This window comes from Lissotriton helveticus, chromosome 3_1, assembly GCF_964261635.1.
Source record: "Lissotriton helveticus chromosome 3_1, aLisHel1.1, whole genome shotgun sequence".
Taxonomy (NCBI): Eukaryota; Metazoa; Chordata; class Amphibia; order Caudata; family Salamandridae; genus Lissotriton; species Lissotriton helveticus.
In genome coordinates, this window is record NC_136061.1 from 1,287,084,070 (window position 1) to 1,287,107,786 (window position 23,717).

Sequence of the window (23,717 nt, forward strand, 5' to 3'; positions counted from 1 at the left end):
ATTTTCATTGTATTGCTGTTCACAAAGTTTCACTCTGCCTGCTTCAAGGGAGCGGCCACCAGATTTTAAATGCCTAATGTTTCACACAGTTTGATGGGGATCTCGATTGGCCTGCCGAGAGCTGAGACTTGCCCCTCTATGTTTCTTTCATTTTACCGAGTGGGGGGAGAACTATGTAACATATACGAACTGAAACATACTTGGCAGTATGGTAAAGTACTGGCTTTTCATAGTACTGAGTCATCATAGCCATTACACCCTTTGTTCTGTTGTTTACTTTTAGAACGCTCTAGGCATATATTTCCTCGCCAGATCACCACATGTGCAGCAGACACACACTGCACAGCCTGATTAGCCATCTCCACAGAGAGGCCCACGATCTAATGAATATGAAGCCCACGGTAGCATTCATCTTTGTGCAGGTCTCAGACCCACTGGCGGGCAGTGGGAGAGGCTCCCATTGCTATGGTGGTTGTGAGTTCCAGTGAACTAAATTTTGCAGCAGCACCAGATCCGGAGCCTAAATCCGCTCAAGCGCCTAGAGGGCAGTGAGGTTACAGAGTGCTTGGTACAGGACAACGCACTGGCATATCTTTACCTAGAGTTAAACCTGTTACAACCAGATGCCATTAAACATGGTGTATTCTATTGTATTATGCAGCAGCCTCGAACGTCACTTACATGCAAATACAACGGAGGGAAAACAAAATAACACAGCTTGTTATCTCTTCCCAGGTACGTAAGAGATGCATGCTTTTTACTTCGTTCAGTCCATTTATCTAAGTAAGTTCATGCACTGAAAGAACGCCAGATATGTTGGTCTGTCCAAGTATTTACAAATATGACAATTTAAATCATACAATTGTATTTTTTTTATAGCGCTACTCATCCCAATGCAGAGTGTCAGAGCGCTTTACATTACACATTATACATTGATAATAAATCATGTAAGTGTGTAAATCAATGTACAAGATGTGTTACATGAGTCATTGAGGGTTATAAGGTGCAGGAGTCAAATGTCTTTCATAGCTCACAGTGCTGTATTAGAAGGATTATAATTCATGAACTACAACTAAAAATAGGATCCCTGTGTTCTAAGAAGAAACTTACATACCTAGCTACACAAAATATAAATATCTCATGTGCATGTTAGGTGATGTTGTTTGCAGGAAACACATTAACCTTCTATACTACTTTGATGCAAATTTGGAACTACACAAAACTCTGACCTCGCCAATAAATGCTTTAACCTCTAGAGTTATCTCACCATTACTACTATTCCCTGTGATTTACTGGGCACCTCTGCAGCCGATGCCTTAACCCCATAAAATATTTTAAAATGCAGACTTTGCAACCAATTAAGCAGAAATGATTTACTGCCTTGCTACTCCTTGATAGCCAATTTCTTTGTGGCAAGGCTTTGAAAAAAAACCTATTATTGGTTGTGGCCCAGATTTAGTATTGGGATTGCACCACTTTTTTGGCACAAGCCCAAAGTAAAATATAATTTGTTAAATCTCATATTACACTCAAACATACTCATGATATTCCTGATAAACATATGTGTGAGGTCATATTATCGGATGTCACTTCCAGAGAGATCACTTCCTGTGATCCCACGTGCAATGACATGCGTTGTGGTGTCAGGTGCTATAGAGGCACGCACCATGATGTCAACTACCTAACTTGATTCGCCCTCCCCACTTCATTTTTTTAGGACTTGTGCCCTTGAGGAGGGGGTGGTGGTAGGTGGAAAGTGGGGGCGAGTGGGATCAGTCAGTGTAATGATGTGTGCAACTTGTTGTTTACTGTGCAGTTTTAGTTGCATGAGCAGCCGGGAGAGAATCGAATTACAGCAAACCATGGTGTAGTCTTGTAAGCAGGGTCGGTGGTGGGATAGTGGAAGAGCTTATGCCACTGCTCAGGGTAGGGGTGCCTGCATCCTGTTCTGGGGTGAGAGTAGACCGAAGCGGGGAGCAGCGCTTGGCACCAATGCAGCCCCTCTCTTCTTGTTTCGAGACCCAAGCGGGGTGCATTTAGACTTGCAAAAGTGTCTTAGACTCTCACTTAAAAGTAGAGGGATACAACTGGCTCTAGGATCTTTATTTCCCCTTGGCCATCTCGTTCCTGCGGAAGTCAGAGTCTAGCAAGATCTCAGGTTGGCTGCCAGCAACATGAGAAAAATGTTGCTGCAGCCATTACATGACATGGGGACTTAGCATAGCAAACAAATACTCTCAGACACTTTAAACATGCCTATTTGAAAGTGGAATACTCTGCTAAAAAGTTTCCATTAATTTAAGGCTGAAAAATAATGATTCCAATTAAAATAAAGTGCTGCAATAATGCCGCTAAGTTTCAATTTTTGTGCCGCTAAATTTCAATTTTTGTGCCGCTAAATTAGCAAATCCTGGGGGGGTCTAATTGAGGTATGCCGGTCCAGTGTTGTGGAGCTCTTTGTGTGCCGGAGTGAGGAGCTTGAAGGTTATCCTCTTGTTGACGGAAAGCCAGTGCAGGTCTCTCAGGTGTGGAGTGATGTGGCTGTGGCACGGGATGTCGAGGATCAGGTGAGCAGAGGCGTTCTGTATTCGTTGTAGTTGTTTCTGGAGTTTGGCTGAGGCTCCCGCGTAGAAGGCCTTTCCGTAGTCCAGCCTGCTGCTGACGAGGGCCTGGGTGACCCTTATTCTTGTTTTGTGAGGGATCCAACTGTAGATCTTGTGAAGCATGCAGAGGGTGTTGATGCAGGAGGAAGAGACGGCGTTTACTTGCTTGGTCATGGAGAGTGTTGAGTCAAGGAAAAACCCCAGATTGCGTGGTCTGTTGGTGTCGGTGCTGCTCCCAGTGCGGCCGGCCACCAGGAGTCGTCCCAGGCTGAGGGGGTCGAGCTGAGGATGAGGACCTCTGTTTTTTCCGAGTTCAGCTTCAGACGGCTGTTCTTCATCCACTCAGTGACGGCTTTCATTCCTTCCTGGAGGTTGGTTTTGGCTGTGAGGGGGTCCTTGGTGAGGGAGAGGATCAGCTGGGTGTCGTTGGCGTAGGAGATGGTGTTCAGGTCATGCAGTCGGGCGACGTGGGTGAGCGGTGCCATGTAGATGTTGAACAGTGTCGGGATGAGGGATGATCCTTGGGGTACACAGCAGATGATATCGGAGGCTCCGGAACGGAAAGGGGGAGGCGGACGCTCTGGGTTCTGCCGGAGAGGAAGGAGGTGGTCCATTCCAGAGCCTTGGTTCGGATCTCTGTGTTGTGGAGGTGTGTGTGTAGGGTGCGGTGGCAGATAGTGTTGAAGGCAGCCGAGAGGTCCAGGAGGATGAGGGCCGCGGTTTTGCCGTTGTCCAGCAGGGCCCTGATGTCATCGGTGGTGGCGATGAGGGCAGTCTCGGTACTGTGGTTGCTGTGTAACCCGGACTGGGATGGGTCCAGGATGTTGTTCTCTTCGAGGTAGCAGATCAGTTGTCTGTTGACGATCTTCTCGATGACCTTCGCTGGGAATGGGAGCAGGGAAATGGGCCGGAAGTTCTTGAGGTCCCTCGGTTCCGCCTTGGGTTTCTTCATTAAGGCATTAATCTCAGCGTGCTTCCAGCCCTCCGGGAAGGTCACGGTCTTGAAGGAGATGTCGATGGCCTTGCGTAGATAGGGTGCGATGGTGGATCTAGCTTTGTTGAAGATGTGGTGTGGGCATGGGTCTGACGGAGAGCCGGAGTGGATGGTGTTCATGATTTTGATGGTGTCGTCGTCGTTTATGTTTGTCCAGGTGAGCAGGAGATCGATGTGGGTGATGGGGCGGGGTCTGAGGTGTCGGTGGTTGTTGGGGTGGACAGGTTGTTGAAGCTGTTGTGGATGTCTGCGATCTTGCGATGGAAGAAGGTGGCGAGGGAGGCGCACAGGTCTTATGATGGTGGGATGTTGTTGGTGTTGGAGCTGGGGTTGGAGAGTTCCATCACGATGTTGAACAGCTCTTTGCTGTTGTGTGCGTTGTTGTCGAGTCGGTCTTTGAAGGAGGCCCTTTTGGCGGATCTGATGAGGTGATGGTGTCTGCGGATGGTGTTTTTGTGGACTGCGTAGCTGTCTGGTGTCTGTTTGCGGTGCCATTTCTTCTCTAGTGTGTGGCAGGTTTGCTTGGCGGCCTGGAGGTCTGCGGTGAACCAGCTGGCTTTTTTGTAAGTGTGTCTGTTGGAGGGTTTCTTGATCGGGGCGAGAGTGTTGGCGCAGTTGGCGATCCAATGTCTGAGGTTGCGGGCGGCTGTGTCGGCTTCGGTGGGGTCAGCGGGTGGGCTTCAGGCAAGGGTGGTGTTTAGCTGGTCTTCGGTGATTTTGCTCCAGCTGCGGCAGGGGATCTGTTGGGTGCGTGATGGGTTTCTGGAAGGTGAAGTGGATGCAGCGATGGTCGGTCCAGTGGAGTTCAGTGGTGTGGCTGAAGGTGATGTGGGAGCTTACGGAGAAGATGGGATCAAGTGTGTGGCCGGGGGAGTGGGTGGGCGCTGTGACAAGCTGTCTGAGTCCGAGGCTGGCGAGGTTGTCAATCAGGGTGGTGGAGTTGGTGTCATTGTTGTTCTCGAGGTGGAAGTTCAGGTCTCCTAGGAGGATGTAGTCCATGGAGGCAAGGGCGTACGTGCTGACGAAATCCGCGATAAACTGAGGCTGGGGTCCGGGGGGTCTGTAGATGAGAGTTCCTCTGAGGGTGGTGGTGGGATCGGTGTGGATCTGGAAGTGCAGGTGTTCGGCCTTGCTGAGGGTGTCGTCGGTGCTGGTCGAGACCCTGAGGGTGTTCTTGTGGATTATGGCGATTCCACCTCCTACTCCGTTGGGGCGGTCCTTGCGAGTGATCTTGTAGCCGTCCGCGATGGCTATGGTGATGTCGGGTGCCGAAGAGGCATTCATCCAGGTCTCTGTCAGGAAGGCGACGTCCGGCGAGAATGTGTCAAGCAGGTTCCAGAGTTCGATGGCGGCGTGTTTGCGTGCGGAGCAGGTGTTCAGCGGTATGCATCTGAGGTGGTTGTGTCCTGTCACGGTGGGCGGTTTGGCGGGTCAGAGGCTGGTGAAGCTGCAGCTCCGCCAGGAGAAGGATCCTTGGGTGCGCTTTGGGCGGCCAGGAAGCAGGTGTGCAGTCGTCCGGTGTTGAGTGCGTGGAGGGTGTTGGCGTTGTAGCGGTCGCAGGGGTCAGGGGGTCTGGCACTGGGCAAGTTCCAGGCACGGACGGGCACAGACGGGCTTGCCTTAGGCGCGCCTTTGGCACGGCCGCGCAGCAGCCGCCATATAAGGGGAGGTGGGAGGGAGGAGCAGCTGAGAGGTGGAAATAGGGTAAAGAATGGGTGAGCAGGGGGGCGGGGCCTCAGGGGACGCAGGGGCAGGAAAAATGGGCGAAAATAGGCAAGGGCACCAGGGGTCACAGAGAAAAACAAGGGGGGCACAAGATAACAAGGAGAAAAAAGGCAAAGTTAGGTGGGAAACAAAACACAACAAAAATATACAGGAGTCAGCAATAAAACAGAGCAGGAGGCACAATCCAAGAAAATAGCAGTACTGGACTACCGGACTACCGAGGCAGCGGCGGTGTCAGGTAGCAGGGGCACACAAACATGCTGGTGGAGCTGTGCGGCGTAGGGAAGCGACCTGCCTGAAGACAGGGTCAAGGTTTGCTCCCATGTGCCCAGCAGAAATCTAATACAAAGGTGCCTGAAAAAAGCCAGTAGAGAGTAGGGCTGGGGAAGAGTCACTAACTTCAGCGCTCAAGCAGAGTGTGCCCAGGAGTCATTCCACTGCCTTATTATTTGTTATACCAACTGTGCACCAGAGGGACACAAATGCGAATATTAAGATTTTCACGGGAGAGGGCTTATTTTTTTTTAACCGCATGCGTGCGGCGGCTATTTTTGCGCTACGCGGCTTTTTTCAAAAAGCCGCGTTACATGACGAGCTGAGCTCGTCATCAGCGTGCGAGCGGCACAACTCGAGCGCCGAAGGGGTTAAAACCTACGGCTTAAAACAAACGTGTGTTTCATTATGGCGATTGTGATTGTACTATGGACCAGCACAACTGAAGTGAAATCAGAACTATGCAGTCTTGCTATTCAACACCCCTGACATTTGATAGTGCCAGTCGCTGGCATCTGAGCAAATGTGTGGGCACAGTCACTTTGCTCCACATGTATCAAACAATTTGCCATTCCCAAATGCTGTGAATCAGTAATTGCGCCTGTTTGCAAATTAAAAATAGCCTTTCAACATGTACGAAAGGCTTTGTAGTTGCAATTTTAGGAAATCGCAAAAACTGTGATTACCTAAAATTCACTATTTAAGGAATGAAAAATAGATTTTTGATACATGTAGTACTTTTTCTTTTACTAACTAAGCCCTGAAGACGAACATACTGAACCCACAGTAAAAGCAGTCCATTAGCTTCCGGTGGAGTACTGTATAAAACAAAGGCCCATTGCATCATATGCATGGCTGTATGAAGTAGGGGCCCAGAGTATTTGAGAAACTGTCTCTTACCATTGCTACCTACTCACCAGGTTTTTCTGTGTGGCAGCACGTAACCAATCAGACAGCCAGGACAAAAGGGGCAAAGTGCAGGCAGTAGTACCTTTGGTATATAAACTATGGAATGTTCTCAATTCACTTCTGGGAGCTGAGCAAATCCACCAGTGTTTGGAGCTCACGCAAAACTTCAACTGATGACAACTACAAAGAGATGCAGGGCCGATAACCACAGACCGTGTACACATTTCAGTTGCTGGTCACTCTATCTGTCCGTGACACCTTGCATGGGCTTCGCCTTTCTGCTCTCTTTTAATCAATGCCAAGAAGATGCAAGTCTTCCAACAATTTCAAAGCTGCCTTCAACAGGTTACAACTGCCCTAAAAACACTACTTTAGACCACTCCACGTAATACGCAGATTCCCTGACCTATCCCTACCTCATAGTTTGGGACTCGCTAACACTCTGTAGATTTATTAGAATGTGTTATATTTACAGTTTTCTCAAATTTATAGTCGATTTGTGCGACAATAATAGTAAAGACTCATGTTTTCTAGTCACGCGAACAAGGCATGTAAGAAGCTCAGAGAAATTATTTTGCCTATTCAGAAGCAGCTTTGTGCACATTTTTCTTAATTCTGAGGCTAGGTATTGATTTGATCCTTTCATTTGCTCTGATTTGTAAGATCACTGCGATTTGCATGTTTTGACAGTTGGCTCTTTTGCTGTAGTACCACATAGTGGTTTGATGTTTCTTTTAATTTGTTAAAGGTTTGGTTTTAACGCACCTTACAAATGTTAATCAGAGAAACAACATCAGTGTTTCTAACTCTCATCTCTAACAGAATGCTCTAGCAATGTAATTTCTGCATCAATATGCCGAGAGGACATGCAATCAAGCAATGTTTGCCTAACACAACAGTACTAGAAATACAATCTACCCCGGGTGAATTTCTGCTGTTTTCTGCTTTTTATAAATCGTCCTACAAACATATCATAGCCAAAATATTGATTCCCACAGTATTGTGAAGGCAATTATATATAGGTCAGTACAAATGTACTTTACTCAACGTCACTTTTATGTACCCTGACAATATTTATGTGCATACCGTCAGGGTAAAGAAAGGTACTGATTTCAATAGTAATTGGGGTAGATGAGCTAGAGAAACCCACAATCAATTCATCCCACAATCCTTAAAAACCCACGCTGAGCTTCAAATTCATCATATTAGAGACATCTTTTATTCATAAGGTTTTCATTTTAATGACAAGTAAAATCAGTGTTCCCCCATGCAACAAAGTACGTTTCATCAAAAGAAGGCACCAACTCAAACCAGTTAAATACAATTATGAAAAAAACTGTTGATTAAATACTAAAAAGAGAAAACAGCTCCCACTGAATTATCATCTTATATTGTAGACGTGTTGCACCCGTAAGGCTACATTTCTAAGGATGTATGACGTTACAACGCATACTTTTACAACGCCTACCTTTACATCGCACGTTTTACAACGCATACCTTTACAACGCATAGTGCTTTTAGGCGCTGGATAGTGAATAGTTTAATTTACTATTCCAACTCCAGTCCCCGTGGATAGTAGGGAAGGTGTTGGATAGTACATTAAACCTATTCCCTATCCTTGAGTGCCCCCCAGCGCTATGCGTTGTAATAGTTTGCGTTGTAAAAGTTGCATCGTAAAGGCACTGCGTGGTAAAAGTTGCGTTGTAAAGGATGTTTACCCATTTCTAATGCACAACAATATTGTAAAGTTCTCTACCCTTCTCCTAATCTAATACCTTACAGACACGATTAATTTATTACAACATATTACCATGAGCAACTCCTTTAAACATCATACATGCAGGCGTCTCCAGAATAGATGACATATTGCCAGACATTCACGTCACTCTCACAAGGAACACCAAGACAAAGGTACAAGACTACATTTATACAGCATGTTCCAGGATGCGAGAACAAGCAACGTAATTTAGCAGAGACCGCCATTTTGGAAGGACACTGAATTGGCAGGAGGAGGTTGCGGGTAGGCTGGCTTTGCTTGTTTACTGCATTCAGTTAGTAGGGATGCTGCAAACCATGAGCTGTAAAGCATAAAACGTTATGGGCATCTCACAGTACAATGGAGATGAAAGCCGCCATGCAAGAGCAAATGAAACTGGAAAAGGAAGAATTAAACAAAAAGTAAGCCAATGAGTTTGCCAGGTGGGTCCATGATTGCAATGTGATACAGGAATGAAGGGATGCCAATGATGGAGGACTTTGAAACCATAAAGCATACAAATTGGTAGGCTTAGAAAATATAATTTTTTTTGCTTAGCATCTTGACGAAAACACCTTAAGGCAGGCTAAAAATGAGTAGGACTTTTTATTCGCTAGTTTGATAGTATTAGAATTTGGGGAAACTGTCTTAACACCAAGGTCCCAAAATCACTAAAATATGCAGCATGGGAATGAACCCAATGATGGACACATAGATCCCTATAAACTGAAAATAGATAGGAATTAAGGGCTTGTGTTGAATGGGGCTCGGAAAGAGTGTAACACTTAGATCTACCTAGTGGCATGGATGAAGTTAGGAGAGAGGAGGGAAATATGAATGGAACCTTTGAGGGGGTGGGTGGATTGATGGATGGATGGAATGATTTATCAAAGGATTCGTGGAATTACATTGCTTCTCTGCAAAATGAATTTCCTCAAGGCGCGTTTATAGGAGCTGTACATATAGAACTTAAAATAGGCAAATGTTTACCTTTCTGTCTGATGGCAAAAATAGCGATTCTCCCTGCAAATAATCACGAAAGTCGGGCACTGGAGTATAATGCACGCGCCTCATTTGAAGTGGCTGCTCAAAGACAAAGGGGTAACTCAGTAACCCAGGGACCTGGGTGAGACAATGAATAGAATAAACAATGGTTCCTAAAGGGAAAGATTAACCCTCAACTTCCTCAATAACCACATGCAGCCATGAATAGATTTGTCTAGGTACGGGTCAAATCAGTTTTATTCTCTTATTTAAAAAAAGATATGGTTGAAGTTTTCCTTTTCATACATTTCACAGTAATGCTGTGCTCCCAAAAATAACAGCACAGTGAAAGTGAAATAGGTTAATTTAAAGTGTGTAAGTGCTATACAAAAACATATGTACACAATTGGTGATAGACGTGGATACATTAATTATTCAATAACACTCTGAATCAGAGTATTGTGCTCCGAATCAAATTAAAAAATAGTCCGTTATTAACTCATCAATGTTTCAACCCCATAAAGTTATTTAGTAAGGGTCTTCATCAGGACGAAGAGAGATTATTGGAAGCACCCCAAGTAAGTCCATAGTAATCCCTGCAAGGCTTGAACAATGACCTTGAGGGGGACTAATCACCATCTGTGTCGGTATGGTACGCCAGCAAGATAAATACTGTGGAGAAATCAACAGTATAAAGTGCCTCAGAAGAGAGCAAATGATCTTCAAAATGACTGCTATGGACTCACAGTAGAATGAGAACAAACAATTAAAGGATCAGTGGGGAAGGGTTAGTCATACTGACGGGGTTCAAGAATCAAATGTGCCTAGGGAACTCACTTTACTGTTGTGAGAACAGTCAGAATCTGCATATGATAACCATGTATGAACCATTGGTTAAATTGTTGGTATGGGAGATCCAAAATAATCACCACGATAAGACAGAATCCACCATCCAGAGATCGGTGTTCCAAAAAGGACAAGAAAACACCATGACGCGATCTGTGTTTAGCGCGCCACACCAGCTATCAGGACCTCTTGGCTGAGCCAAGTATTTTTGGGAGCACCACATAACTGTGAGATGTATGAAAAGTAAAACTTTACCTATACCTGTTTTTAAAATAAGTGAATAAAATTGATTTGATCCTTACCTAGACTGATCTATTGATGGTTGCATATGGTTAAGGAGGAAGTTAAGGCTTACACTTCCCACTTAGAGGCCATTGTCTTTCCGATTCATTTGAAATGGCAGTATGTTTACAGGCTCCGGAGCAGGGTTCAATTTAATCAGCAGTGTAATGTTCTTTACTTCCGTGCTATTTTAAACTCTGTATGGGTGGTGCATGGGAGCCTTAACTCTAGCACTGGTGTTGATGAGATGTAAGTGGTGTGCCTTCAGGGATAGCAAGATGAAATCCCAGGGTATCCTTTTGGTTGCTTTACACCATCTACTTTACACCTGTTTCCATTAGGATGAAAACACACCCAATACTCAGAATCACGTATATTTAGGTAATTCGATGACAGCAAGAGTCAGATGAGATACTGCATCAAAGTTTCTTCAGTAGGAAACAGCGAATGGATTAAAAGTAAATCTCAGACTGACGGTAGAGTCAGCGAAAATGGAGTCTAAAACCCAGAACACCCGGCAAATGCAATACAATTTGAGAGCCACAATGGCCACGATATTGATCTATAGAAAACAAAACCAATACATAATAAAATGAGTCTTAACGAGATGAAAGGTGTTTGGGATCCGGAGAATGACGAAGGAACCTGTAGTCATCTGCTGTGACTCAGTGTTAGAGGTAGTGACTCCACCTTACTGATGCATTCAAAGGATTTTGATTAACTAAATAAGGGGTTGAGAATCGATAATATCATGTCAGTCTCACGGATTTGGTCCCACCATACCCACTCACCAGCCACTGCATGGAGAGCAGCGCCTATAGTTTGAAAAGAGGAGGGACTTTCTCCATGCAGGTCTTCAGTAGAGAAAGGACAGGTCAAGAAATAGCAAGTGACAGAGGCAGTCAGAGAACAAGGTAGCCGGACAACGATTGATGCAACACAGAGCTGTACTGACCTGGAGCCAAGGTTGCACTTGTGGGAACACTTATTTCTACACCAGGTGAGGAACGGTGGTATGGTGATGAGAAAAAAATGGAGAAAAATACATTCATCGTTCACACATTTATGACAACAAATGGAGGAGACAACTCATAAAAACAAAGGCATGCGGTGCATCATAAGAAAAATAAATAAAAAAATGTTTCTTTAATGCACAAGTTTTTTTCTTACCACCAGCTTTCGCTGCTCCAGTTCTCCCCATCGTTCTTAACACCTAACAATCTAGAGTCGACTGTCAGTGTGCACAATTGTAGAAGGCCATTTTGCAAATTCTTTTGAAATTTAAATGAAAACATCACAAATGCGCATGAACTAGATCGTTATCACATTCTAGTATTTTTTTTCCTACATTATATTTTCTGCTAAACAAAAAACAAACAAGTGTGGTAATTTTAGCAGAGGCATAAATGTAACACCAGTTCTTGGAACTTGCCAAAATATGATTTTCATCCCTGCACATGACGGGAATAATAACATTGCGCACCCATTGTTTGGTTAATAAGGTGGAAAATCCCTGTGAGATTGTTCCGAAAATAACTAGACAAATACCTCCCATTTTTGTAAACCTCTCGTATGTGCCCATCTTGAAAATCTCAAACTGACTCCCTCGCCAGTTCACCCACTTGTAACAAGCCCGGTTTTTCCATTCATGACTAATTCTATGGATGCAGTGGTAGAGTGGAAGGCCTCTTTATTATGGTCTATGCAAGTGTGAAGTATGTAGAAATGAACACACTGTGATGCTTGGATGGAAAATTTCCAAAGCAATGTTGCCTGCAGGTGCAACACTGAATCACAAGCTATAACTTAAAACCAGAATTTAGAGCATTTCTTTGAGTAAGGGCTTGTTAAATGGGAAACAGAGCGTTAAAACAACAAGTGTGGGAATTGTAGATGATATAGATAGAAGGAGGGACATTTAAATGGAGGAAATATGGAAACCGGATTCTATTCAAATCGTACTCATGGTGGGGTTACAACTACACATCACTTGAGCTGCACAACTAGACTCCCCTAACAGGAATCTGAAATATTTGTTAAAAAAAGGAAAAGTTGCTATTGGTGCAAACCTAGCTACAATGAGTGGTGCTCTGGACATGATGGAGAAACAGTTCATAATCCTGTTTGTACATGGTTGGAGGAAAGAAGAATTTGTATTGCGCATGTCTCAAGCAAATTTTTAATTGTAGGAATGAATCTTTCAAATGTATGTATATTGTGATAGGTAATTGGATCAAAATGAAAAGGGGAGGCCCTTGGCCCCCCCGCACGCATGGCGGTGCGGCGACCGCCCCCTCCAGCAAGACCTCTCGGTGGTGGGGCGTGTCCTCAGGGGCGCGCCCTGCCACCGATTGGCGGGCGCCCTCCCCGACCCGGATGTCATTGTGCGACATCCGGGTCGGGGGGGCGGGGCTGTGGGGGTCAATAAAGGGGCGGGGAGCGCCCAGGGGACTCCTTGTTTCCTGGATGCTCCCCCCCACACCGGTGGTGCCCCGCGCTCGGGGCTTGTTGTTTCCCCACCCACCATCCCTGGAACATTGCGGGGTTGTATGCTTTATTAGTTAAATTCAGTCGATAGTTGTATATAATGTTTGTTAGGCCAATTTTCCTATGCTTAGAAAAATTGTTTAGTAATTTGCATGTTATGCTTTCTCTTAGGTCTTTTTCCCCTTTGTAGATAATGGTACTGTGTATGTTATTGGTTGCATTGGTATTTAGGCCTTTTTTCCCCGTTTCAGCTTTAAAGTGTTATGCGTGATGTTTATTTAGACAGGGTAGCTGTACATTAGAATTTTTTCCCATAGGTCGTCGTATTTATTAGGTATGGGGCATGCGGTAAGGTCATGACCGGTGAGCAGCTATTTTAAGGTCTGAGGGGGCGGGCATCATCCTATGGAGGTTCCCGCCCAGGGGGAGGGGCCATTGGCCCTTCCTAGAACTTCAGGGGCAAGGTAACTGGTGCTTCAAAGGGGCACGGTTTGGAGGAGTCACGCTTTCCTTAGGCTGGTAGCCACCCCGCGCCCGCATACTTATGACGTCAACAGATGGCGCTGAGTAAGGGCCCTCCTTAAGTGGGTAAATGGAGTTCACGGCGTGGACCGGGTAATTACCGGGCCCGGCTGCGCATGCGCACATCTTGTGGTGAGGCGCAGCTAGTAGGACCTGACACCGGTTAGCGACCTTGCCATATGGCCAGAAATGTTAGTGTACTAAATTTCAGATGAGGATGTTAGATTCGGTTAGGAAACAATCTGTATTAGAGTTTTTGTTAAGGATAGTCTCTCACACCTGTTGACAATCATGTATCTAATGTCCTGCTGATTTTTCGTATAAACTGCATATCGTACATTTGAAATTTGTTGTTTTATATCTTAATAAATACTGCCGGGGGGTCCCGCGACCCCCCGCCTTCCAAAGATAACCCTGTTCAGATGTCCTTGTGTCCGGGGGTTGGTGTGGTCATAGGGAGGGGGCGGCAGCCAATCACTGACCATGTGTATTTCCATTACACAACCATGGAATTTCACGCAATTTTTGTCAGTGGGAAACTTGTTCAAGCAGAAACTTACTCACTGGTAAAATCGTGGCCATGAGACATTTTCCGCTCGAACCCGTCTATTCACAGTATTTTAAGTTACTTTTGTAAGTGAAGTATGCCTTTGTGTTCAATTTTCAGGAGAGATATAAGCCAATTCACAAAATGTTATTTATGTCTGTAAAAATGATTTGTTTCATTAAACTAAAATTTCAATTTCAATTTCACCCACCAACGTGCACCCCATTGGATACCAGGATACCAGAGGATCTTGATTGATGTGTATATGGTGAAATGAACAGAGAACACTTCGAACCCCCTGGCTCCTTGAGTACCATTTCCAATTTGTTTAGCTTGGCTGTGTCTATACTCAGTGTGACAAGCTGAAGCAGAGCAATCCAACTAACCCCACTCAAAAACAGAACTGCTAGGTAAAATGTTCCTCTGTCCCTGCATGAGAAACAGCATTAGAGGTATGAAATGCTGCATAGGCAAAATGTGCCCTCTGGTGACTTCTGGACATGCCCACTTCACATAACCAATTAGCTTGAAAATAAATATTTTGAAGCTGCTAAGCCTTCTGAACAAATTTATTTTCTTGGAATTGGTTGGCGTATTTGCGAATTGCCAGTTGCATTCTGTAAGTGCACAGTCAAGCTCAATAACTAATGGTATACTGCACTCAGGGTGGGAAGAGAATAGCCGTTGCTGCAAGGAAAAAAGGCTGAAGCACCCCAATGTAACATGAAGGGAGAAAAAGAGTCTGAGAAGAGCCCACGCCTGCATCTCACGTAACTATAAAACACAATATTGGTATGGTGTCCTTGTAAAGGAAGAGTCGGGAGGGAAATACCAGAAGTAAATCAGATGATTCAATTGCTTTTTGTAAAAAAAGAAATATATTATGCTTTTATGTCTTCTACTAAAGATAGCAATTCCAAGAATTGGATGAGGTGGGTTCACTCGTGTAATGTGACATTCTTCATCATAGGCCACCTTGTCCACCAGGATGGACTCAACCTTGGGCTCGGACACCCGAGGGAGTTCTTAGATGTTGTTATCTTTTTCTGGATTACATGGGTCCAGATGTTAATTTAAGATACGTCAGTGTAAACCACAAAAGTATCCTTTTATTATTGTGGTACCCTGGGTAAAGATAAAAGGATTACCATTAGGTAATAGCGGGGTATGGAGGTGGACACTATGATCCTTGCATATCCCTGGCTTCACCCAACATTTCTGCCCTTTCCTAAAAGCCTAAAATGTCTTAGGCATTCAGAAGGGTTAATACCTGCCTCCCTAACCCTAACAGTAAGTGAGGGTAAGAAGGTTGTTAGAGTAGTCCTCTCTGTTTTTACTAATGGCCCTCTTACCCTCACCTACCATCTTAACCACTTAGTCAAGCAGTGATATGGGCCTGTAGCAATGGGTACTGTCCCTGTCACCCTTTTTAAAAAATGGTATAATAATTCACCTTGCCCAAGACTCTGGGGGTCCAGCCTCCTTAGCGGCATAAATAAGAGAGGTCAGGATGGAGATCCAAACCTCCATATCCTGTACATAAAAGTTGGGGGGGAATCGTATCCGGGCACAGAGCCTTGCTCTTAGATAACCCCAATATTCCTTTCTTAACCTCCTCAGATGAAAATGTTAAGGCAGCGTCCCCTTCTAACCTACCCTTTCCCCCACTAATTGCAGAGGATGGGGAGTTATACATTTCCACAAAATATCCCACACAGTTGTCTTCGGTTATATGAGCCTCCAAATCGTCACCCGTATCTGCTGCGAAAAAGGGGTTGTTGATGATACTCCAGAATTTGGAGCTACTCCTCAGTTTGCAGGCCTCAATCAGTTCTGTCCAGGCCTCCTCCATTATGATGTGTTTCCATTTAGTGAGTTGTTGTTTGTACAAGCTACAGCTATACCCAACTAAGGTGGGACCAGTAGGTTTGGCCCTCAAAGCCCTTTTCAGGGTTCTGAATGCCCGGGAGAAGCCTGAGTCAAACTACCTCTGCAACATACCCTGTTGCCGTGGGCTAGTACCATCAGTAGTTCCGAAATGGTATTGGAGATCTAAGAGAAGGGCTCCAGGATAGGTGGAGGGATGTTCTGTTGGGATATACAAGTTTTGAGCTCGTTCTTACGCTGGGTGTAAAGAGCGTTATAAAAAGAGTGACATTTTCTGGCCTCCTACCTCCATCAATGGCTTTATAGGTCCCTCTCACCCCCACCTTGGGAGAATGAGCCAACAAAGACCCACAGATAGTAGCACACACCGGGTTATAATCACTAAGGGGCTTGAGGAAATTACAAATTCCAAAATAAAAGAAAGGAAGGATGCAAAAACAAAGACAACATCAATAAAAGACTAACAACCCCTCCCTGTAAAGGTGTGGTTGATCTCCTTTTCCCAGGGGAGCAACTTACACATTGGTGAAACTAGGTCAGGTTTAAAAGGGAGTTAAGACTAGTTCTCCCTTGGGTATGTTGCATGTGCATTTCAGCCACGCGGAAGCATCGTAGAGCCTGCACGCCTGCACTCCTTCGTCCCTCGGGTCCCCACATAAATTAACATTAAAATCGCCAACTACCGTAATATATGCACTTGACACATTGAATCTTTTTGAATTTCTTCAAAATGAACCCAATGCATGAATGCTGTTAACCCCTGGGGGCACTGAGATGGCATTATAAAAATTAAACAGGAGCAATTTACTCGACCCCAGAGTGGGGGTTGCAGGCAGAAAAAAGTCTTGTAACCATCCAAAACAAGTGGTCTGTAGTTGCCCATGTCTCCTGGAGACAGATCACATCAAAACCTTTAAAAACGTCATATATTAGGACTTCTATATATGTCACAAACTCTACCAAAAAGCTTTAGCTTTCCACTGTTCTCAGCCTGTCAAAGGAAGTTTGCCAAGTAGGCCATGCCCCCATTGATAAGGTGCAAGGTTTCAGGACATTTTCTCATCACTGATGGGACAGGAAGGCATTGGTTCAATCCATTTGCATCAGGAAGGGGCTGGAGGAGCTCGTGACAGGGAAGCACAGAGGAAGATTACTTACATAATATGAAAAGTACAGAATAAATGCCAATTCAGAAAAATAACCGTACTTACCTCCCACCTCCTCACCACTTGATATTCACGGCATGATTCAAGAAAAAAAGCCAGTAGCTTAGCTGGAATCAAATCTTTCTTTAGATGCACAGATTAATGTTGTGATCAGATCATCACTTTTTCTATCTTTTCACCTTCACTTAATCATGCAATTCAGTTCTAATGTGATAAATTGGTGTGTAAATGGTATGCCTGGCTATGCTAATATGCTTCACAGGGACCAAAACAGAAATCTGTAAAACAAATTATAGGTTACTGAGAACACTGCTGCTTGACTTTAGATCAGGTAATAAGCCATGGCAGCATGTCACTAATATTCTCAACAGCTTGCAAAGAAATGGTAATATGTTATCGAAACAATGCTTGGGTACAAAACACCCCCACAATAAACGTGTACCAGAATGGTGACCAATGTGGAGAGTCATATCTTTGGATTGATGGAGTTTCATCGTAAGAAGACCCCTGGATAAGTCAAGTGACCAATTAGGGACAGAGACTCAGTTACAACGCAGATAACAACACTTAAGATATAGTCAAAGGAAAAACGAACTGTGCACTGTCCAATACCATCCTGGGTGAGCTGAGGACAACTCACGTACCTATAGCGGTGTTTGTAGAGCGAGAGCTACCTCTATGCAAATCTTCTAGAGTCTCCGGTGTCAGAAACGTCAGGTCTGATCCTGAAATGAAGTTCTCATGGGAGGAATCTGTTAAATAAGATCAATTTTACTTTATTCTTGGAGGCCAAGGTTGAGGGGTTTGCACGTGTTTCAGGAGGAAAAGAGTTCCAAATTCTAGGGGCCAACCCAGAGAACGTGCATTCAGAGGTCTTCTTGTTTATATTGAAGGTTCTATCAGGAGGGCACTAGCTCTTCCAAGGTAGTGGTTGCCTCCTGATGTTGTAAAGTAAAGTAAAGTCCACATTTGTAAAGCGCACAATCACCCGTAAGGGTCTCTAGGCGCTGGGGGCCGTCGGGAAGATTAAGCGAGCTATTGCCCAGAGTCACATGGTGCTGGGCTAACCTGCCGCCGGAGCCGGGTATCGAACCGTGGTCCCCAGATTCCAGCGTCAGTCGCCCTGGCCGCGGCGCCACACCTCTCCCACGTGTTGTGAGCTTCTGTGCCCGGTATAAGCGTGTCTTATGGTGTAGATCTTTGTGGGTCGAGCAGGCTATCTTCAGATAATATTATAAATAAATATATATATTACCTACTGGCGGTCGCCAGTAGGTATATATAGTTAGGATTTTTTCTCTATGGGATTTTTGAAAATTCTATGTCTAATAACTTTGGCGTTTGTGGACGGAATTGGCTGAAATTTTCAGTAAAATGGCACATTTTGTTTCTGAGCAGCCCCTGAAAATTCGGGGGGGTTTCTTCAAGGGGGGGCCGAGATAAAAGGGGGGTCCCAAAACGCGTTTTCCCATTCATTTTTCCATAGGGCGGTTGGACTCACTTTTAGCTCGAACGGCTGAATGGATTTACATGAAACTTGGCAAAATTGTAGATATTGTTTGCCCGATGTGCCTTTGCTAGGTCTCAATATATGTGCTCCAGTGGATTTTGATAAATTAACGTTCAAAAAAATATATATATCTGTAACAGCGCTCCGGTTAGCGCCCCGGTATGCGTACCTGACGCGTAACGGAACTTCGCGAAGCAAAGCTGATTGGCTCTCCGGTGTCTGTCAACATTCTAAACAGTCCGGAGCGGCCGCCATCTTGTCTCTCGGTAGGATCGAGAGACAAGATGTGGTGAAAAACGAAGGGGGAAATGAAGGAAAGGGGGCAAGGTAGACCCCTCCTGACCCCCTAGGATTGATGAGGGGGATATTAAAGGGTCCCGCGGGGCAAAAAAAAAAAAAAAAAAAAAATTGCGATTTTTCGCTGTAGAGGCGCGTCCGGGCAGCTAACCGGCAGTGTAACGGGAGTCCGCTATCTTGTGTTTTTGGAGCGTCCGGTTCGCATACCGGCGCGCGAACCGGGAAGCGAATCAAAAGAAATAGAGGTTGCCAGAGTGCTAAACATTCTAGCAATTTTTTATAAAGGGGAGGTAGTTCTGAAAAGAACTTTTTTTTATTATTTTTGTTGTTTTATATATTTTTTATTATTTTTCTGAACATTTTTTTACTTTTTTGTATTTTTTGAACGGTTTTATATTTTTTTTGTTTTTTTTGGGGGGGAAACGAAAATGATTCATTATAAAGGGCTCAACAGGAGCAACAAAAAAAAAGATATTTATTTTCTGGGGCGTTTTGGACATTTATGATTTTCAATTGCTACGTTGATCAACTTTATGCTACTCTCCCTGTAGCAAATTAATTTGCCGCAATAAATGCACACGTGCTTCACTTCCCCGAACTTCAACTGGATGTTTGGGACCATCTCCCTCGCCTCTGGTCCCGTCACTGCCTCTCCAGATGATGTACTGGCCACAGGAGGGGGGTTTTCCTGCAGGTGACGTACCTGCGCAGCACTATAATTTATAGGGTGCCACCTCTCCATATGCCGATGCATGGTGTAATTGCCATAGCTGTATTTCTTATCAGTCCCTCTGGACAGATTTTTTTTACAGATGAGACAGGTAACGTAGCGGGCATTAACTTTTTTTTGGCCCCGGGGAAATGAGTAAAATTGCCAGATGTAATCTTCTTTTACGTGGGACCTCCTTGGTTCTTCAGGCAAAAACTGCCTCGTCCCTTGCTCCTCTTCCTCTTCTTCCTCTTCTTCCTCCTCTTGATTGAGGATTACCTGAGGAGGTGGTCCTCTCTTCCTAGGAGGTGGTGGTGGTGGTGGGGGTGCACCAGCTGCAGCTAAAAATGAAGCCATTGCTTATTAGTGAAAATAGATCTTCCTCTCACAAAGTTGAAAGTCAGAGTAAGAAAAAAGGTGGGGGCTTTCATCATTTGGGAAAAAAAAATGTTCTAAACCAATGAAAAGTGTTATTTTTAGGTCACATGACCTAGCCTTACATCATTAGGAAACCAAAAGTGAAATGAACCAATGAAAAGTTTTATTAACAAGTCACATGACCTGTTACGCTTACGTTACGCGCTGCGCGCCGCGCCCCGGATCGCTTCCGGGGAGCTGCGCTTCGCGCCTCGGTTCGCGCTCCGGAGCACTTCCGGGTGCGCTAACGCGGCGCGTCATAAGACGCATTACGCGAGAACGCCATACGTCGCGCTTACGCGACGCGTCACGATGTTGTTTTCTAACGTGGCAGTTGCGCAAACGGAACGTTTACCGGTTAGCGGACCGGGTCGCGGCACCAAACAGGAAGCTACCCGGTTCGCGGACCGGGAGCGAAAAAAAAAAATTATAAAAAAAAATACATAAAAAAATTGTATTAAAAACATATAAAATATATTTTTCGATTTAAAGAAGAATACATTTTAAAGCTTTTGATATTTGCTATTAAAAAAACATTGAAATTCACTGAAAAAACCATAGGTTATAGACCATATATAGTTAGGAATTAGCATTTACAAAACCTTGAAAATTCACTGAAAAAACCATAGGTTATAGACCATATATAGTTAGGAATTAGCATTTACAAAACCTTATTTTACTCACACAAAACCATTGAAATTCGCATATATAGTTAGTTGCACTAACTATATATCGCGCACCCGCAATCCACTGCTGATCATGTCACATATTACATCATTCATGACATGGTCAGTGACATCACTGATGACATCACTGATGACATCTCAAATGACATCACAGATGACATCACTGATGACATCTCAAATGACATCACTGATGACATCTCATTTGACATTACTGAGCACATCACTGATGACATTATTCATGTGATAATACGATGAACCTCTTCAGACTCTAATATAACCTTAGATACACTCAGTGTAAACAGACACTCACAGACTGTCACTCATCCATGGAGTTACTCACACACCTACTCAGTCATGCAAAGAATCAATCACACCTCCATTTTCTCAACTATACAGTTATACACACCTTACTTATTCAAACATATACTAACACATATTTACTCTCTTATACAATCCCTGATACAAGTTCACAATAATCCATACAGCCACTCACACATTCACTAGCTCTTTATGCACAGTTATTTATATATGTCAACTCTCACATGTACTGTGTTTTACATATGTACTTACTTTGACATGTAGCACTGAGATATCCATTCACTCACCAATACACTCATGCACACAGTCAACCGCCCATACAGCTGTTTCCACATGCACTTTTGAACCCATACATCTAGTGAATCAACTGCTCACACATCTATGCACAGAGTCATACACCTCCCAGCCACCCACACACACACTCAGTCTCCCATACAAATACTTGGGCAACCAATCAATAACACATATAGTTACTCATATAGCTACTGATCAACACATGCAGCAGTTTACAGAACAACAGACATAATGATGCACAAATTAAGACAGTTTAGTCACTAACCCATGCACTCAGTGAGACACATTTAATCACTCACTCATACAGTCAGTCATGCACCTACTAAATCCTTCATCCAGACACTTATACATCCACTCATTCTTCAATATGTAAGACATATTTTAACTTTACAGAAATACACAGTCACTGGATGTTGTCATCAGTGATGTCATCAGTGATGTCATTTGAGATGTCATCAGTGATGTCATCAGTGATGTCATTTGAGATGTCATCAGTGATGTCATCAGTGATGTCACTGACCATGTCATGAATGATGTAATATGTGACATGATCAGCAGTGGATTGCGGGTGCGCGATATATAGTTAGTGCAACTAACTATATATGCGAATTTCAATGGTTTTGTGTGAGTAAAATAAGGTTTTGTAAATGCTAATTCCTAACTATACATGGTCTATAACCTATGGTTTTTTCAGTGAATATATATATATATATATATATATATATATATATATATATATATATATGAATATTTTAATAATATTATTTATACTATTACATTATTTATGCTATTATATTATATTATTAATAATAGTAATTATATTATACTGTATGTATATAGGATTTGAATGGCACTAACAATTCTAAAATCAGCACAAAAGTTTTACACTTTTCTTTGCTGTGTGGGCTGAGCGTTTGAGACTACAGTCTAGCTCAACCTGGTATCTGCACATGGGTAACCTGTCACAGAAGAGACCCTTTAGAGATTGATATCTACCTGGAATATGCCTTATGATGTAAGTGGGCATTTATAGAGTAGGTCTGTAGTGCTTACTGAAAAGGCTGTGTGCTAACTGCATTTTTCATTATCAGTGAAATCTGTGCCACGGCAGTTTGTCATACTTAGGCCTAGGGATAACAGCTAGGTATCAATCTTAGGGTAAGCATGTACACCAAGTCCAAATCAACTGTCACATTTACGATAACTGCACTCCTTATGGCACTTTAAGAATTATAATATTTCCCTGCCTCAGCCTTAATCATACTCCAGGAATTTGTCTCCTCTCATGGGCCAAGTTCATTACTTCTGACCTGCAGGAGGATCAAAGGCCTCCTCACAAAATAGAGCCATTTAGTAGTTCTTGGCATGGTTCTTGGGAGAAGAAGGGATGTGGAGTTAAGCTGCATGTGCTAATTATCTCCCCAAACTGTACCTGGCCTGGGAAAAGCCGCAGAAAGAAAAGGGGACGGTCACACCTCTGGAGTTAAACACAGCAGGGCTCTATTTAAAGTTTTGATTGGAAGGGGATAGGCAGTTGTTCCATTTGTGTGGGATCTGAGGCTGGAAGTTGGCATGTTTAGATATCCAGGAATGCTGTACAGGAGGGTTGGGGTAGGGGTGGAGTGACGTGGTACTTCAAGATTGGGCAGGGGTGGCTACCTTCCAGGACTTTTCCACACACACTTATGAGCTCCTGCACTAGGTAGAGACACGTGAGAATACAATGGACCTGGGGCTGAGGAGCCAGAATAATCCCTAGCTGGAAGGAGGAAGACTCCTTAACCTCTGAATATTGAGCTAGGTCCTAGATCTAGGGTGGGAGTAAATACATGCTGCTTAGCTGCAAATGCAGAACTGGCCAAGCCCCCGGTGATCCTCATACCCTCTTTTTCTATTTTAAATTTGATATGTTTGTGCATGGTACTCCCTCCTCAAAGCCACATACAGACCCAGGGTCCCTATCCCTGGGGTCTGACACATTCAGGATTGCACGGGTAGACCTCTTCTTAGCCCCCCTATCAGCCCAGGGCCAAAGCAACAGAGAGTCAGGAGGCTCCAGGGGCAGGTCAGAGCCCTGGTAGCAAGGCAGCGTGTCTCCTCCGGCCCTTGTGCCTGAGGATGGGGGGCAGGGAGTGCACCACACATATGAAAAAGGGTGGGAGAATGGAGAATCTGGTTCCTGCGTTGGCACAGTTCTGTATCAGCCGATCAAGGAGTTGGCAGGACTGTAAAGGAGTGGGGTCCCTGCACAGCCCAGGGCCCTACATGTGCTCCACGGAGAAGCAGAGGCACCTGGGTCCTGCAAAGCTACCTATCAGCAAAAAAATACCTGTGGCAAAGCCGCTAATAACATTTTCTTGGACCTGATCACCTGGTCCTTAGGAGTGCCCCATAAGCCCTTGTGTCCTTGTTGTGCCCCATGAAGGACAGGGGCCTCACCAGTGGATTATAGTGTAATTGTGGGGTTGCAGAAAGTGCATTAGCTTCCAAGAAGATGCCCCCAAA

The 23,717-nt window shown here is 44.3% G+C and overlaps 1 protein-coding gene across 2 annotated transcripts in view; it reads right to left on the reverse strand.

Annotated features, from left to right (window-relative positions):
• Window positions 1–23,717, reverse strand: part of NTM (neurotrimin) — a 1,138,588-nt gene that overhangs the window by 12,685 nt on the left and 1,102,186 nt on the right. The window contains exon 7 of one of the 2 annotated variants that reach the window (XM_078681940.1): window positions 11,328–11,363. The exons of the other annotated variant lie outside the window; for it this stretch is intronic. Coding sequence (XP_078538066.1) covers window positions 11,328–11,363 — 36 coding nt within the window. The remainder of the gene's footprint in view (window positions 1–11,327; window positions 11,364–23,717) is intronic. 2 annotated transcript variants of the gene reach the window in all.